The following is a 16,275-nucleotide window of genomic DNA, read 5'->3' on the forward strand; positions in this document are numbered from 1 at the left end:
GAGCCACCCAGGCATCTCAAGTAATAAATCTCTTTTTGACCAAAAAAAAAAAAAAAAATCTCCTCCCTCTGTCCAGCTTCATCTTTTTTTGCTTCCTAAAGGATCATTCTTTCCGTCATACAAATAATGTTGACAATTTCAGCCGTCCCCACCCCAAAAATCTCCATATATATCTTCAACTATTATTAATTCCCTGCTGCCCATTACAGTAAAACACTTATAAAAGATAGTCTATGCTCTGTTAAATAGTAAGTTCCCTTAAACTAGATAAAATTGTTCATTTTATTTAATTCTTTTAGTTATCTCTACACCCAACATGAACTCAGGACCCCGAGATCCAGAGTCACACGTTCTTCCGACTAAGCCAGCCAGGCACTCCAAAATTGTTCATTTTAAATTCAATTTCAGAAGTACATATGTGACATGACTAACACGTATAATTTGTAGCTTAAACATTTTTATGTTACTGTCATTTTTTTATGTTACTGTCATTTTTTTATGTTATTGTCTTTAAATCCTCACAATAGCCCCATTGGGTAGGTACTGCAATTATCTCTATCTAACAGAAATAAGAGGTTCAGGATGGTTTTATTTTTTTTAAAAGATTTTATTTATTTATTTGATATACACAGAGAGAGAGAGAGCACACGCACACAAGCAGGGGGAGTGGTAGGCAGAGGGAAAAGCAGACTCCCTGCAGAGCAGGGGGAGCCCAATGCAGGACTCTGGATCCCAGGACCCCGGGATCATGACCTGAGCCAAAGGCAGTCGCTTAACCAACTGAGCCACCCAGGCACCCCAGAAAGGTTTTATAACCTGTCAGAAGTCAGACAACAAATAAATGATTCCCAACTTCAAATCATGTACTTTCATGTTTTATATACTACATCTGGACATCCAGAACTCTCAGTACAATAAAAATGTCTGACCGATGAAAAATACCCAAACCTAGACAAAATATAGACTAATATTCTATGATCTTATGGTTCTATTTCAAATCTACTACAACAAAATTATTACAGTGCACAAGTAGATGACCAGATAATTTATTACCCAAATGGGACACATTTGAGAATAAAAGAAGAGCTATTAATAATTATGCCAAGATAACTAGCATGATCCAGGACTGTCCTGGGCAAACTGGGACATACGGTCATCCTATTTATAAGCCAGCTTTGATATTTGAAAATAAAAATCCATACTTATGTTTTATTATAGTATTTTTTAAATAATTTAAAACTGAGTAGGCATGAAGAGGTAAAGAAACAAGATCATTAACCAATGTGACAGGAAAGGGTTAACATTCAAACAGTCTAGGCAATCATTTTGGTTCCCTTCTATCTTTTGACAGTTCTTATTGTAGCAATACTGTGGCTGAAAAGATTTGTAGTTAGAAAACCTTGTATGCTTTTTCAAACAAAGATGACCTATTTACAAATATGAGCATTAACAACTGACAACACTGCACAGTTCTTTTTTTTTTTTAAGATTTAATTTATTATTTGTCAGAGAGAGAAACAGAGCGCACGCACAAGCAGGGGGAGCGGCAGGCTGAGGGAGAAGCAGATTCCCCGCTGAGCAAGGAGCCTAATGTGGGACTCGATCCCAGGACCCTGGGATCATGACCTTAGCCAAAGGCAGATGCTTAACCGACTGAGCTACCCAGGCATCCCAACATTGCACAGTTCTGTATGAGAAGGATTTCTGTTTTCATTCTTCAGAATATTTCATAAATGAAAGAATTTCATTTTATTTTAAAAAGCTCATTTGCCTAAGAAGTCCCATAGCATAAAAAAGTTTGCATAGTAATCTGAAATTTACAATTCTTATAAAAGACACAGGTCCTGCAATGAGTCTGAAAATTCTATTTAAAGGCTCCAAAGAAACTAACTCAACAAAGCAAGGCAGTTTCAATCTTAGCCACATTTTAGTCTCCATATGAATGTTGTGGCTTGGCAGATCTTACTGGATGCATCTCAAAAGTCTTGACTGTTACAAGAAAAATACCCTAGGACCCAACCCACAGCCCACATAATTTTCCAATGTAGGCCTAACCCACAAAAGTAGTTCCAGAATCATCATGTAGGGCACAGTCATGTCAAGTCCCAGAATAGACCAAATCAGACCTGTCTGGACAGGCCAAAGAATAGGGTTCCTTAGCTCTATAGCAAACACTCTCCCTGTCTCCCTACCTCATTTTCCTAGCCTTCCTGGCACAAAATCAAGTTCTAAACCAAGGTCCAAAACCAGTATAGGCACTGATGTTAGGAAAACAAGGCAATATTCACAACAGTATTTTGAAACAGTGTTGCTCAGTGAAAAGTACATAAAGTAGAAGTCAGAAGACCTAAGTTCTATCTTAAGCTCTACCACTGCCTAACTAGGACATACCCTTCACTTTGAGACTCAAGGTCCAGTATAGAGAAAGGAAAAGGGTAAAATGCCCTCTAAGATTCTTTCTTTTTTTTTTTAAGATTTTTTATTTATTTAATTGAGAGAGAGAAAGAGAGCAGGAACAGGCAGAGGGGCAGAGGGAGAAGGAGAAGCAGACTCCCCACTGAGCAGGGAGCCCAATGCCGGACTTGATCCAGGGACCCCCCCCAGATCATGACCTAAGCCAAAGGCAGACGCTTAACCAACTGAACACCCTCTAAGATTCTCATCTAGTCCTAACACTGCACATCTTTTGATGTCTCCTGAATTTAACTCAAGCATCAACTTTCCTATTGGGCCAATTAAAAATGACAAGAGCATCAATTTATCAAATATGTTCTATCATTTCCCAAATAAAGACCAGTTGGAATCTGATATATATATAACAAAAGACAAAAGTCATTCTTCAAGGATTATTGGTTTTAGAGGCTGTAAATTTAGACTTCATCAATAATGATGCAGCAGAGCAGAATACAAATAAGTCAAAAAGATAGTATCTCCAGCCAATTTCATTAAAAGATCTTAAGTTTTTTAAAAAATGCTTTTGATTTAAATCATTATTTATGAATTCCTAATAGCTGAATGCTAAATTGTAAAGGGCATTGAACCAGGTGTCTATATAGAGATCTGGATTCTAGTTCAAGATCTGCAACTGTTGGGTTGAGCTTAAACAAATCGCAGTATCTCTTAGCTTCAGTTTCTTGAAATGTAAAATGAGGGAGGGAATCAGATGGGTAAGTTTGCTTCCTATTTAAAAATTTAAAATTTAAACTTTTTTCAGACAACACTTTCTCTAAGAGATTCAAATTGCTTTAATGAGAGAACATTGCATTTATAAAATGCCTTAAAATTTAAAAGCACTTTCATACCTACCTAACAACACTGTGGGATACATATTAGTATCATTATCACTGAATATTTCATTAAACAAATGTCCAGAGAAGAAAAGGAAAGGAAAATCAGTGAACTCAAGAAAAATGATTCAGTTAGAACCCAGGTATGCTGACCACTAGTCCTCACTGGTTTCCATCTTACATTCTGTCATTGCAAAGACTTACATATTACTGTATTTAGCAACAATTATTTTAAGTATGGTGTAAAAAACAACATTGGACATAAAGTCAGATTTGGATAATTTTGTGATCTGTATCACTCTCCTCACCAGTAAAAGCTGGTCAATAATACCTAACTTTGGGCTACTGTTAGACTAGGCACAAAATGGGAACAAGCCTAATACCATGTTTGTGAAAACTAAAACTGACAAAATTCACTGAATGCAGTCTTCAGTGGAAAGTGGCTGGTATCTGTAGGATTACCAACTCATTCAAAACTGCGACCACATATAGAGAGTTGCTTCAACTTCAGTAGTCTCCCTGCCTACTCATGAACCCAAGTTCTAAGTTATCAAATTCCTTAGAGGACTAAAGAAAAGCAAAAGAGAGTTGCTATAATTGTTTCTCACAATACTTGACAATTTTTGTCCATAGAAGCAGCTTTTTCAGGAAATTAAATTATATTGTTTCTATAAAAGCATCATGCAGTGCACTACATCATGGACGTCTGTATTCAATTCCTAACTGCCACTAAATGATTTCGCACAACTTTTCTTGGTCTGTTTCCTCAGGTACAAATGTGGTATCTGGTTTAGATAACATATAAAAAATTTTGGGGGGTCGGAGTGACTGGGTGGCTCAGTCAGTTAAGCATCTGCCTTTGGCTCAGGTCATGATCCTAGGGTCCTGGGATTGAGCCCCACGTCGGGCTCCCTGCTCAGGGAGAGCCTGCTTCTCCCTCTCCCTCTACCTGCCGCTCCCACTGCTTGTGCACGCTCTCTCTCTCTCTCTGTCAACTAATAAATAAATATTATTAAATTATATTTATATTATATATATATTTATATTATATATAGTATTAAATTATATTTATAAATAAATAAAATCTTTAAAAAAATTTAAAAATTGGGGGGTCATCATTGTAATTCAAGACTATGTAAAATACAAACGAACATCTAAAGAAACAACCATAAAATTTAACTATTAGCAATTATCAATCCTTCCGTAAGTCAAATAAGGCTGATGTCAACCTTTAATTCAGTCTTGAACACAACAGCCAATTCAACCCCTACATTAAAACACCCATCCGGTTGTCACTTGCCAAGCAACAGAAGCTTTAGATTTGTGTTTCTCCACTGAAGAGCAGTCAGGACCATTGTCTAATGGTCAATTAAGACTGAGTCCACATAAGAACTGATTCTTAACACAGAAAGTATTTGACCCACACTCCTAATTAGCAGCAGGCTGCAAGGATGGGAATGGAAGTGGGAGTGAGGTGAGGGGAGATTAACTTGGTTTGACAGCATGGTGTTAATTCATCCGAAAACACTCTTAGCATTAAAAGCTAGACTCCCACATCCCAATATAACTTACTATGAAACCTTTCCAAGTAGGTCTCCAAGTTTTAGCACCTGGATTTCTCCTTCTGCATAATGAGGTAAATATTCTTTGTCTATGTTAGTATAAAATTATATAATTTAAGAAAGAAACTGTATCCGAGTTCAGCACAGTTGCATCTTACCTTATCTTACCTGAGGATTAGGTTTCCAAGTCATCTCTTGAATATTATATAGTCAAAATTGCCACTGAGATATCATCAGGGCTTAGACTGTTGGCAGCTCACAAGCCAAAAATTAATTTAGTTTATTCTCTTCAATTTGTGCTAGAGCCTCCCTTTCCCTGGGACAAGAACGCCAAGGTCTACTTTAAAAGAAGCAGTTCAGAACACTGGGTAAATAAAGCAATTTATCTCTTTTTATAAATAGTCGCATTAGCATAGTTAAACATTCAGTCAATGCTACCTGCACAAAGTGGAGCAGCCCCTTAAGCTGTCACCATTAAGAAAACAAAAACAAACAAAAAAACCGAAGCTTCACAACTCTGGAAGAGCAATTGGGGTTAAGTCTCCAGTTCATGGCTCTCATTATATACCTACTATCTCACAAAAGTCATCTCACTTGTAACTCTCAGATCCAAGTGGGTAAACAGATGGTACCTTGGGGAGCCAGAATACGAATTCCAGTCATAAGCAAACATTTTAGGGACACACAATTTCGCAACTTAGGGGCTATGTATCTGCATCAGAGCAGGGCCAAATATGCTGGTCTGCTCACGGCCATCAACGAAGTTGTCAGAAGGCATGGCATGCAGGCATAGCCACACACGGTCCACGTCACACTTCCTCAGGCGCTGGGTCACCCCTGGGGTGGAAAAGGCAGCTGCATTTTTTTCATGAGAAATCCACCACTACACACACAAGCAAGCTTCAAGCCCTGGGATCTGGGCGAGGGTCACCTCAGCGGTGCGGCTAGTTACAGGGCTCCGCCATGTGCAAGAGACCCAAAAACTTCTGAGAGCAGCAATGACCAAATGAAAAGTGCAGAGAGAACCTCCATCGTGAGGGGGACCCGTGCCACGGGGAGGCTGCAGACCACTCAAGAGAAGGGGCGACAGTTCTCAGCAGTCGGGAGGCTAACGCCCAGCAGGCGAGCACTTTAGGCTGCCACCCTCTCTCATTACCTGATGGACGTCATGGCTTCACTTTCCTGCCCCACGCACCAGCGCTCGCCTCAGATGCTTTGCGTCCGCACCGGCAGCAGCAGCGGCAAGAGCAGCAGCAGGTACCACGGCAACTGCTCCTCTGCTCAGGCACTCGGCGACCGGGAGCCCGTCCTCACACACCCCGCACGCCGGCGGCCCCGGCCGAGCCGGCCCCACGCGCTGATTGGTCGCGCCGGGAGGGGGCGGGCGCTCCGCCCACGGCCGGCGGCCGGAGACGAGCCCGGGGCGCCTCCGGCCGAGGCGAGCCGCCCGCGTGTCTCGTGTCCGCTCCCTGGCGCGCTGGCTAGCGCAGTGGCTAGCGGGCGCGGTGGCCATCTTGAGTCTTGGTAACGAGGTTCCCCCTCTTCCCGGCTTATGGGGCAGGAGGTTGGGTGCCCGCCTCAAAAATGGCCGCCCCAACTGGCAACGGGTCTGTCAGTCACATGGCCACGGTCTACCTCTGCAAGCTCAGGTCGCTTTAACAGGACTTGGGACAGGGACGCTGTCAGGGCAGTCTGTGGGGATGGGGTTTAACAGCCTGGAAAACCCATCTGCAGAAGAAAAGCAGCAACCTTCTGGGAAAACCTCAGCCCGGGGAAAATCGAATGCGTGGCAACAGCAGCAGGATGTGTTAAATTCGAACTCGCAGCCTTTAAGAATCAGTTGCTGAGTCCGGTGGTCTCCAAACGTTCTTGGACTTCAGAAACACTTAGAACGGTTTAATATGGAAGTGTCCAGGGCCCACTGTAAACTTTGTGCATCAGAATCTAGAAAGGTGGGGCCCGGATACTGGTATTTTTAGCGAGTACCAGGTGATCCACGTACACATACAAAGTTTTAAAGCCTCTGGGTCAAACTGGCCCACTCATACTATACTGCTTACCACACTTTTCTGAAAAGTATGCAAAGGTCTGAAGCAAGAATCTAATGCCATAGAGGGGGGAAAAAAATGGAAGGACACTAACTCCTGGTCTTAACGTTACAATTTAGTGGGGCTAAAGGGTTAAGAAACTGATTCTGAACCACTAATAAGACAGGTAAATTTCAACTGCGGTAATGATCAGAGGGAGGAAAATCATTGTAAGCTTTATGACCTAAATAGCTTTTCTTTATTCCCTCTTTATTCTCGGTAAAGTAATATTTATATTAACACACTACAGCCTCCAGTGGCATTCACTTACTGACCATATAGGGTGTGATCAATTCCACAGGTCTGAAATCAGTTATATTAGAAACACAATCCAACATATGATACTGAAATGTGCCCAATGTGATCGAAATAACTGAATTTATTTTATTTTATTAAATTTTAAAACAAAGCAATGTAAAATATTTTCCATCAAACACAATTTTTTTTCATTGGACTATATCTCACTTTTTAACTGTTGAAAATTTAGCACCCAAATTGAGACACTGCAATTATAAAATACATACCAAATTTTTCAAGACTTAGTACAAAAAAATATATATTAAGTATTTCAGTAATAATTTTTATATTGATTACATGTTGTAATAATACTTTGCTACACTGGGTTACATAAAATGTATTAAGATTAATTTAAACTGTTTCTTCTTACTATTTTAATGTGGCTACTAGAAAACTTAAAACATATGGGTCTTGCATTGCATTTCTACTGGACATTGCTGTTCCACTGTCCAAGTTAGACTTCCTTCTTTTCTTACCTATCATTGCCCCTCTGACAGAATAATTATGTTCACAAAATGAAATCAGTAGGGAGACCAGTTTATACAGATCTGTGGTTCCTTGTAACCATCCAAAACATCAAATATTTCAAGACTTCCAGTTTCATTCAAAAATGCTTTTTTTAGCATTGTTCTCTTTAATTTGTTAAATGACTATCCAGAACGAACCCATGGACTATAAATCTGGTGCGTTTAGTCCAGGACAAAAGAATGTTAAAAACCTAATTATGCTTGGCTGAGTGAGAGTTTGACCAAATGTCCACAAGCAGACAAATCAGTTGTTCCTCTGGATTAAAAAAGATCTGAATCAAAGAAGCTGCAGAATAGCAATCTGAAGTGGAGGAGACATGAACAATTCAACACTTTCCCTCCTCCTCTTATGGAAAATGTTGACAGCCCACATGAACTAAAGTCAAAACAGGAATAATCCTTAGAAAGGATTTCAAAACCTCAATGTAATTTTTAATATGCGATGTAGTATGGTGCTACTTTATTATGCATACATTATCATTTGAGGGAATCTTGTTAAAATAAGGGTTGGTCTCTGTGACCAAGACTTTGCCAATTCTTTATGCACCCAGATCTAATTAATTGCTTCTGGTCCCATAGGCCATGTTAAATAGCAAGGTTGTAAAGGTAGCAAGACAGTATTTGGAACCTCTGCTTGGCTCCCTACTAGCTGCATGACCTTGGGCTGGTTCTTAACCTATCTGTCCCTCAGTTTATCCATTACATGCTTTTCAGGGCATTGTGAAAAATAAAATTCTAGTAAAGTGTCTATTGGAGCCCCTGGCACATGAGGTAAGTACTACTTTGTTATAATCACACGGGTTAAAATTACATCTCTGGGAAGCATGATATGAAATGAACATGAGGGGCGCCTGGGTGGCTCAGTCGATTAATCTTCTGCGTTCAGCTCAGGGCATGATCCCAGGGGTCTGGGATAGAGGCCCATGTTGGGCCAGGGAGCCTGCTTCTCCCTCTCCTCCCTGCTCCTGCTCTCTCTCAAATAAATAAAATCTAAAAAAAAAAAAGAGAAAGAAATGAACATGAATTTGGCCCTATGAAAAATAAAATGCACTTTTCCTCATGCCTAAAATACTTCAGTGATTCCCACTTTTGATTTTTAACAAGAAAGTTTTTTTTTTAATTAATTTTGGTACCAAAACAGCTAGACTTGAAATTTTATTTTTTAACAAATATAGTGAATTCTGTGTCATTAAGGAAAGATAAGAGTCTGCAATATTCAAATCTTTAATCAAAATAAAGCCATATCGCATCCTCTTCATCTAATAATCTAAACTTTAAATGTCTTTCTCATAATCAGTCAATGCAACTTTCAAAAAGTTTACTCTTTTAAAATGTATTTAGGTACCAGAGTTCATTTCAGCAGGTATAAACATAAAAACGTTATTTGAGCAAATAGGGCTCATGTGTGATTGTCCTTTCAGAGTCAATCAGGTAGCGACAAGTGTAAAGACGTGTTTTTCCATGCAAAAGCAGATCTTTATTCTTTCTCTCCTAGGCCTTTTATTCTTTATCTAATCTTCCCCTACCCTCTCTTCTACCCAGTTTTTCCCATCTCTCCCTCCTTCCTTCCCTCCAACATGCAAATACACACACACACACACACAGCTAATGAGTATTATTACCTACCCAGCCTAAATTTTTTTAAGATTTTTTTTTAAAGATTTTATTTATTTGACAGAGAGAGATACAGCGCAAGAGGGAACACAAGTAGGGGGAGTGGGAGAGGGAGAAGCAGGCTTCCCGCGGAGCAGGAAGCCTGATACGGGGCTCAATCCTAGGACCCCCAGATCATGACCTGCGCCGAAGGCAGACGCTTAACAACTGAGCCACTTATTTGACAACAACTGAGCCACTTATTTGACAACGACTGAGCCACTTATTTGATGGAGAGAGATAGCGAGAGCAGGAACACAAGCAGGGGGAGTGGAGAGGGAGAAGCAGACTCACTGCTTGAGCAGGGAGCCCGATGCGGGGCTCCATCCCAGGACCCCAGGATCGTGATCTGAGCGGAAGGCAGACGCTTAACCGACTGAGCCACCCAGGCACCCTACTTAAACTTTTTTGATCAATTTTTTAAGTAACTTATTTCAAATGTAATCTTTTCACTTCAGAGAAAAAGCAGCCAACTGAAATTTCTAACTTTCATTAACCTCCTTATAGCTTAAATCGGTGCATCAAGATAAGTGGGTCAGAACAGTTTGCTCTTGGGTAGATAAGTAAATATTTTATTTTATTTAACAATTTGGTTAGTCAGCCACTATAAAAGCAAATAGATAACTAACGCCAAACAGCTAAGTGCCTCCAGGTAGCCTAAATAAATACGCAGACCCACCCTACTACATTTTTTCAACAAATGCTTCAAGCCCAAAAATGATAGCTAAGTTCTCTTCAAACACAACCAGTTTGCAGTTGAGGCTGCAATAAAACAAGCACTTTCATACATTGTTAGTGGGAGTATAAATTAATACATTTCTAGAAAGCTTTTTGGCAGTATGTGCCACCAATTCCTTTTTTAGGCAACTATCATAAATTAAAATAGAACAATGTGAACAAAGATTTGTACACCCATTTATTCATTTCAGCATTAATAGAAAAAATTTATGATATTCTAAATAACCAAAGTAGGGTAATGGTTAAATAAATTGCAGAAGAATGTTATGGAGCTATTACAAAATGTTTTCATAGACCTTTTAAGGATGTAGGAAAATACTCATGATATGTTAAATGAAGAAGAAAAATAAACAAAAGGAATGTAGAGTATGAGCTTGACTGTGTTAAAAAAAAAAAAAATACATGCCATTATGCAAAGAAAAAAGATGGGAAAGAAATATACCAATATGTCATTATGGGTTTCTCTGGAAAGTGAGATTATGTGTAATTTTTACTTTCTTTTTCATATTGATCTACCTTATAAACTTTCTGCTATATATTGGTTTTATTAATGTAAAATTTTCATATTATTAAATTTTAATTATATTTCTGAAATATTTTAAAAATACAAAAGTTATTCCTTTTGTTTTTTTTAAATGTATTTTTTAAATCACAACCCATCAGAACTACACTTTATTTTTGGAGGAACTGGGCTTATTTTACACATCTCATCTTTTCACGTATAAAGACTGTTTAAAACAGGAATAACAAAAATAAAATGTCTTTATGATTTTCTTGGTTAATTTTAAATCTTAACTTGACAAAAATTAAAAGCATAAATACCACTTTAAGAGCTCTGCATAGCCCCTAAGAGGCCAGCTGTCACAACACTGAATTTGGAATGCCTTCCCTGCATATTACTTAAAAATACATCTCATTTCCTATAAATTAAGATGCTAATAAAATAATACTTCTAAAACCATCTATATCCTACTCCAAAAAGAGAAATTTCTTATCTCCCTAAAAATAAGTAGTGTGCCATAGCATAAGGTTCAGGAACCTGGGAAAAAGGAGATAGGAATTCTAATCCCGGACCTAACAAAGAACATTATAACCTTTAGCCATCAGTTTTCTTACCTGAAACACAAGGGAGTTTGTTATAGGTGACATCTTAAGCCCTAAAATTTCAGTTTTTATTGGCCAACGAAAGAAAAAAGTTCACTTGTGTCTCAATACAACTTGCGTTGTTTCTTTAAAGAGTTGATCAATGTTAATTTTAGTTAGCTTTCATTATGGACAAGATTATTCTAAGAAACATTGCTAAATGTATTAACTCTTCCCCAAAGACATTACATATAAAAGGTCTACTATTTTTATTTCCCCTTAATTATTAGCTGTAGATTCTTATGTCACATTTCACTTAAACATTACATATTCAAACAACATAATCTTTAAATGGAACCTGACCATTTGTTTCCCAGGAGAATTTGAAGAATATAATAACATTTGATTGACTGAACTTTATTTAGTAAAAATTCTTAGCAACTCCCTCCCGGGAACACCTACACAGTGCTTCTTTATTTCCAGTGAACTACAGATCTCTGAAACTCAAAGAAAACCTCTAGTCTGAAGTACAGGGTAACAGCACTACCCAATTATTTATGCTGCCAAGAATACATTTTTAAATTATACAATTGAATATCACTACCATTTCATGAAGAAAGGGCATTTTAACATAAAAATGTATGAAGGAGGGGCTCCTGGGTGGCTTAGTTGATTAAGTGTCCAACTCTTGATTTCAGCTCAGGTCATGAGATCGAGCCCCACGTCGGGCTCCACACTCAGCATGGAGTCGGCTTCTCCCTGCTCCTCTCCCCGCTCGCTCTCTCTTTGCCTCTCTAATAAATAAACAAATAAATAAAATATTTTTAAAAAAATGTTTGAAGGACATCACAAAATAAAGAACAGCTCTTCCCAAAGTACTACTGGAATCTTTCGAAGTATAGTTTCTATAGAATAGATTTTTCTTATTTTTATTTCACTACAGATCTGGTCTATGGTACTTACAAACAAGCTTTTAGGAATTATTCACTCATTAACTCAACAAATATTTATTGAGCAGCTACTCGACTGCTCAAGACACTAGAGATTCAGCTACAATCACGAACATGAACGGCCCTTATATTCTAGTGAGGGGATATGGATGAATAATCCAACAGTAAGAACATCAAATGATCATAAGTGTTATGCACAGAATTAAAACCAGCAGATCAATGTAGAGAACAGGTCCTTTAGATAGTCAGGGAAGGCTTCCAGCAGGAGAGGACTGAATGACAAGGAAAAGCCAGGTGGAGGAAGGTCATTACTGATAGCACTAAAATGACGGCTAGAAGAGAAATGTGAAAAAGGCAAGGAAGAGAAGAAATGTTGTGGTCAGAGCAAGAAGTAGATCATGTTAGCTTTTATGAGCCTACGAAGTTTTTATTTTGTTATAAGCATGACAGGAAGCCACTGTTTTAACGTTTTAAACAGACAAATAACATGATCTAATTTTGTTTTCAAAGATCACCGCAGGTTATTGTGTAGAGAATGGACTACAGGAGCATGAAAGGAGAGAGACCAAATTAGAAGCCTATTATAGTAATAGAGCTGACAAATAATAGTGGTAGACATAGAAGAAGATGGACATTTTAGAGACAGAATGACAGAACTTGTTGTTGGACTAGATATGAGAGATTAAGGAAAAGGAAGGAATCAAGAGCAACTCCTAGATTTTGGAATATATTGGGTAAATTTGGACTAAACTGGGTAAACAGTACTGTTTATTAAAATGGAGAAGGCACAAGAGAAGCTCAGAAGACTGGAACTCTGGGAGAAATCAGAGTTGGAGATAAAGACTTGCCAAACAGATTTTTTTCTTCTAATTTTTCTTACTTCGTGGTGCCTACTGTTTTCTATTGATAGACTACAAATAAATGTCCAGAATTGAATATGCAGTTTTATTTGAACAACACCCCAAGAGAGGAACCATTCTTGGAGTCAACTGCTAGCAGCCGTAGGTATGTATTTAAGTAGAATAGTAGGTAAAACTTACTGACTGCATAGTATATCCCAGACACCATGCTATGTATCTTTCAAGTACTATCCCACTTTATCTCTCAAATATGAGATGTTTTATTATTGCCATTTTAGAGATGAAGAAATTGAAGCTCAAGAAATTGAAGCTCAGAGTTTTGTTTTTTTAAAGATTTTACTTATTTATTTGACAGAGACAGTGAGAGAGGGAACACAAGCAGGGGGAGTGGGAGAGGGAGAAGCAGGCTTCCCACTGAGCAGGGAGCCCGATGCAGGGCTCGATCCCAGGACCCTGGGATCATGACCTGAGCCGAAGGCAGACGCTTAATGACTGAGCCACCCAGGTGCCCCAAAGCTCAGAGTTAAATAACTTGCCCAGTCACACATTATAGAACAGAAATCCAAACTCTTAGTAGTTTGACTCTAGAACTGGGGCTAATTCCTACAGTACATACACAGTGTCACTAGAATAACCCCAAAAGTCTGCACTAAGTCTGAGACTTTTAAAATATCCAAATTTCAGAACACCACACTACGATGTCCCCCATAAGATGCATGATCCAATGAGAGCTTCCTGATGGAACACCATCTGAAATATTTTCAGAAATTACTTCCTTTGTTCCCATATATGCTTAAATAGATTAAATCTATTTAATGAATGAATGAAAATGCCAATGAATTGCCATTTTAATCTTTAATTTAACTAAGATTCTTAATTAAAACCAAGAATAATTACTTAGATCTCTTAATTTTTCAAAATTTCAACCACAATTTCATTTCTGTCAAAATCACAAGAGTGATTTTTGACAAAAAACATCTTTTAACCACTCTGCTAGAATTTAGGGGTACACAATGAATAGCAAGTGGCTAAGTTTACTATCAAGCTAAGTAAATTCCCCCTCCTAGACATTTAGCTATATGAATGTAATTTAGGGCTTACTGAGGCCTTCCTTGCTTATCAAATCTTTCAAGACTCAGAAGTTGAAATCACAAATGTTCACAAAAGGTTCCAAAACAAATTTACTTATATAGCCCTTAGGTACATCCTTTTTCCAACCCCTAGTCTCTACCATTTTCTTTATAAGAGTAAAAATAAATATGGTCTCAAATTGAATATGCAGTTTTATCTGAAAAATGTCCTAAGAAATAATCATTTCTACTTGGTTGTTTTATAAATATTGGAATGGTTTTCCATTTTCTTTTATTCAACGTTTCTGTTTTCTTTACTGAAAAGTGGTGGAATGTGTGTGGGGAACAGAAGCAGATTTCTCACTCTTTCTGTTTCCAACAAAAACATAACAGCCTCAGATGGCCTGTATGTGAAGGGGGTTATTAAATCCAAATATAATCTTTAGGCATTATAAGGAGGCAGCTCCTTTCTCATGCCAAATAGACTTTTTAGGTAGTGTCAGATAGCAAACTTAAGACTTCACAGAAATTTTTGTATCTTAAATCATTTCTTCAAAAACCAGAAACACTCAGTATTTTATGGAAAAATAATATATACATTTAAGTTAAATTCTGAACTTTGAAACCAAAACTAGACATATTTTCCAATGGGGAAGGGGGGACTATAAAAAGTAATCATCTTTCAAGGGGCAATAACAGAAATAAAAGCTTGGAAATATGATTCAGTCATGTTTTCCAAAATTATTTTACCATAATTGTAGCAGATTAAAAAATGGCCTCAGTTTCCTGGAGACAAGAGTCTATATCCCCTCCCCTTGAATTTGGGCTAGCCTATGACTCCTCTGACCAATAGGTATACGAAGTGATGCTATAACAGATTCCAGGCTATCCTTAAGAGAACGGCCAGTTCCTGGCTTGGTCTCTTGGGAGCCCTGAATTGCCACATAAGAAGCCCAACTAAGAGGCTGAAGAAACCACACGGAGAGATTCACAAACTACATGGAAAGGAAGAGAAGTAGGGTTGAGCCAAGCTTTCCAGCTATCCTCAACAAAGCATCAGACAAGTAAGTAAGGACCATCTGAACCCTCCAGACCAGACCTGTTGTCAGCTAAATACCTCCAAGTGATCCTAGTCAATACCACATGGAGCAGAAGAATCAACCAGCCAAACCACATCTGAATTCCTGACCCACGAAATCATGAACTCTAATAAAATGGTTATTATTTTAAGCCACTAAATTTTGGCATAGAAAACCAAACGCACTGTGAAAAATACATTTTTAATTGCAACCTAGTATGCTATACTTATACCTAATCGAACAATGTTTCACAAAGCAATACTAATGCTTACCATATTCAATGCACTGATATTTTTTTTCTATTTTCCTTTTATAAAATACCAGTTGTGCTACAACCAAACTGAGCCATGATGTAGTTTGAAAAGCATTATAGTCTATACTACTCACTTCACAGGTGCATACACAAAGCTAGACAAAAACCTTAATAGTACCCAGTTCATAACAAGAAGTTTCTCACAAACTCTCATTCACAGCTCAGAGCTCAGTAAAAAGCTGAAAAGATGAGGTATCTGAGGTTGGAGGTTAGAAATCAGAAATAGCTAAACAGAACTGAGCCTTTTTCTTTTTTATCACCTCCTTTTACCTCCCCATTCCTGTTCACAGATCTCTATTACCCTCCCCCCTTCCTTTTTCCTATGATTATCAAGCATTATGAAATTGAGGTTTTTAAATATCATTTGAATTTAATGAATGTTGTGGTCCTATTCTTAAAAATAGGCTAACAGGGGCGCCTGGGTGGCTCAGTCGTTAAGCGTCTGCCTTCAGCTCAGGTCATGATCCCAGGGTCCTGGGATCGAGCCCCGCATCGGGCTCCCTTCTCCACGGAGAGCCTGCTTCTCCCTCTCCCACTCCCCCTGCTTGTGTTCCCTCTCTCGCTGTGTCTCTCTCTGTCAAATAAATAAAATCTTTAAAAAAAAAAAAAAATGCTAACAGAACATTTCATTTATTTTTTTTTCTTTTCTTTTTTTTTTTAAAGATTTCATTTATTTATTTGAGAGAGAGAATGAGAGAGAGAGAGCATGAGAGGGGGGAGGGTCAGAGGGAGAAGCAGACTCCCCGGCAAGCAGGGAGCCCGATGCGGG

General features: G+C 38.3%; 1 protein-coding gene across 5 annotated transcripts in view; it reads right to left on the reverse strand.

The window, feature by feature from the left end:
- Positions 1-16,275, reverse strand: part of ADK (adenosine kinase) — a 488,918-nt gene that overhangs the window by 461,155 nt on the left and 11,488 nt on the right. The window contains exon 1 of one of the 5 annotated variants that reach the window (XM_006733457.3): positions 6,006-6,181. The exons of the other annotated variants lie outside the window; for them this stretch is intronic. Within the exon in view, the coding sequence (XP_006733520.1) occupies positions 6,006-6,019 (14 nt within the window). The 5' untranslated portion in view covers positions 6,020-6,181. Of the gene's footprint in view, positions 1-6,005; positions 6,182-16,275 lie in introns of those variants that run through there. 5 annotated transcript variants of the gene reach the window in all.

The sequence above is a fragment of the Leptonychotes weddellii genome, chromosome 6 (assembly GCF_054177405.1).
Source record: "Leptonychotes weddellii isolate Sample4059 chromosome 6, ASM5417740v2, whole genome shotgun sequence".
Lineage (NCBI taxonomy): Eukaryota > Metazoa > Chordata > Mammalia > Carnivora > Phocidae > Leptonychotes > Leptonychotes weddellii.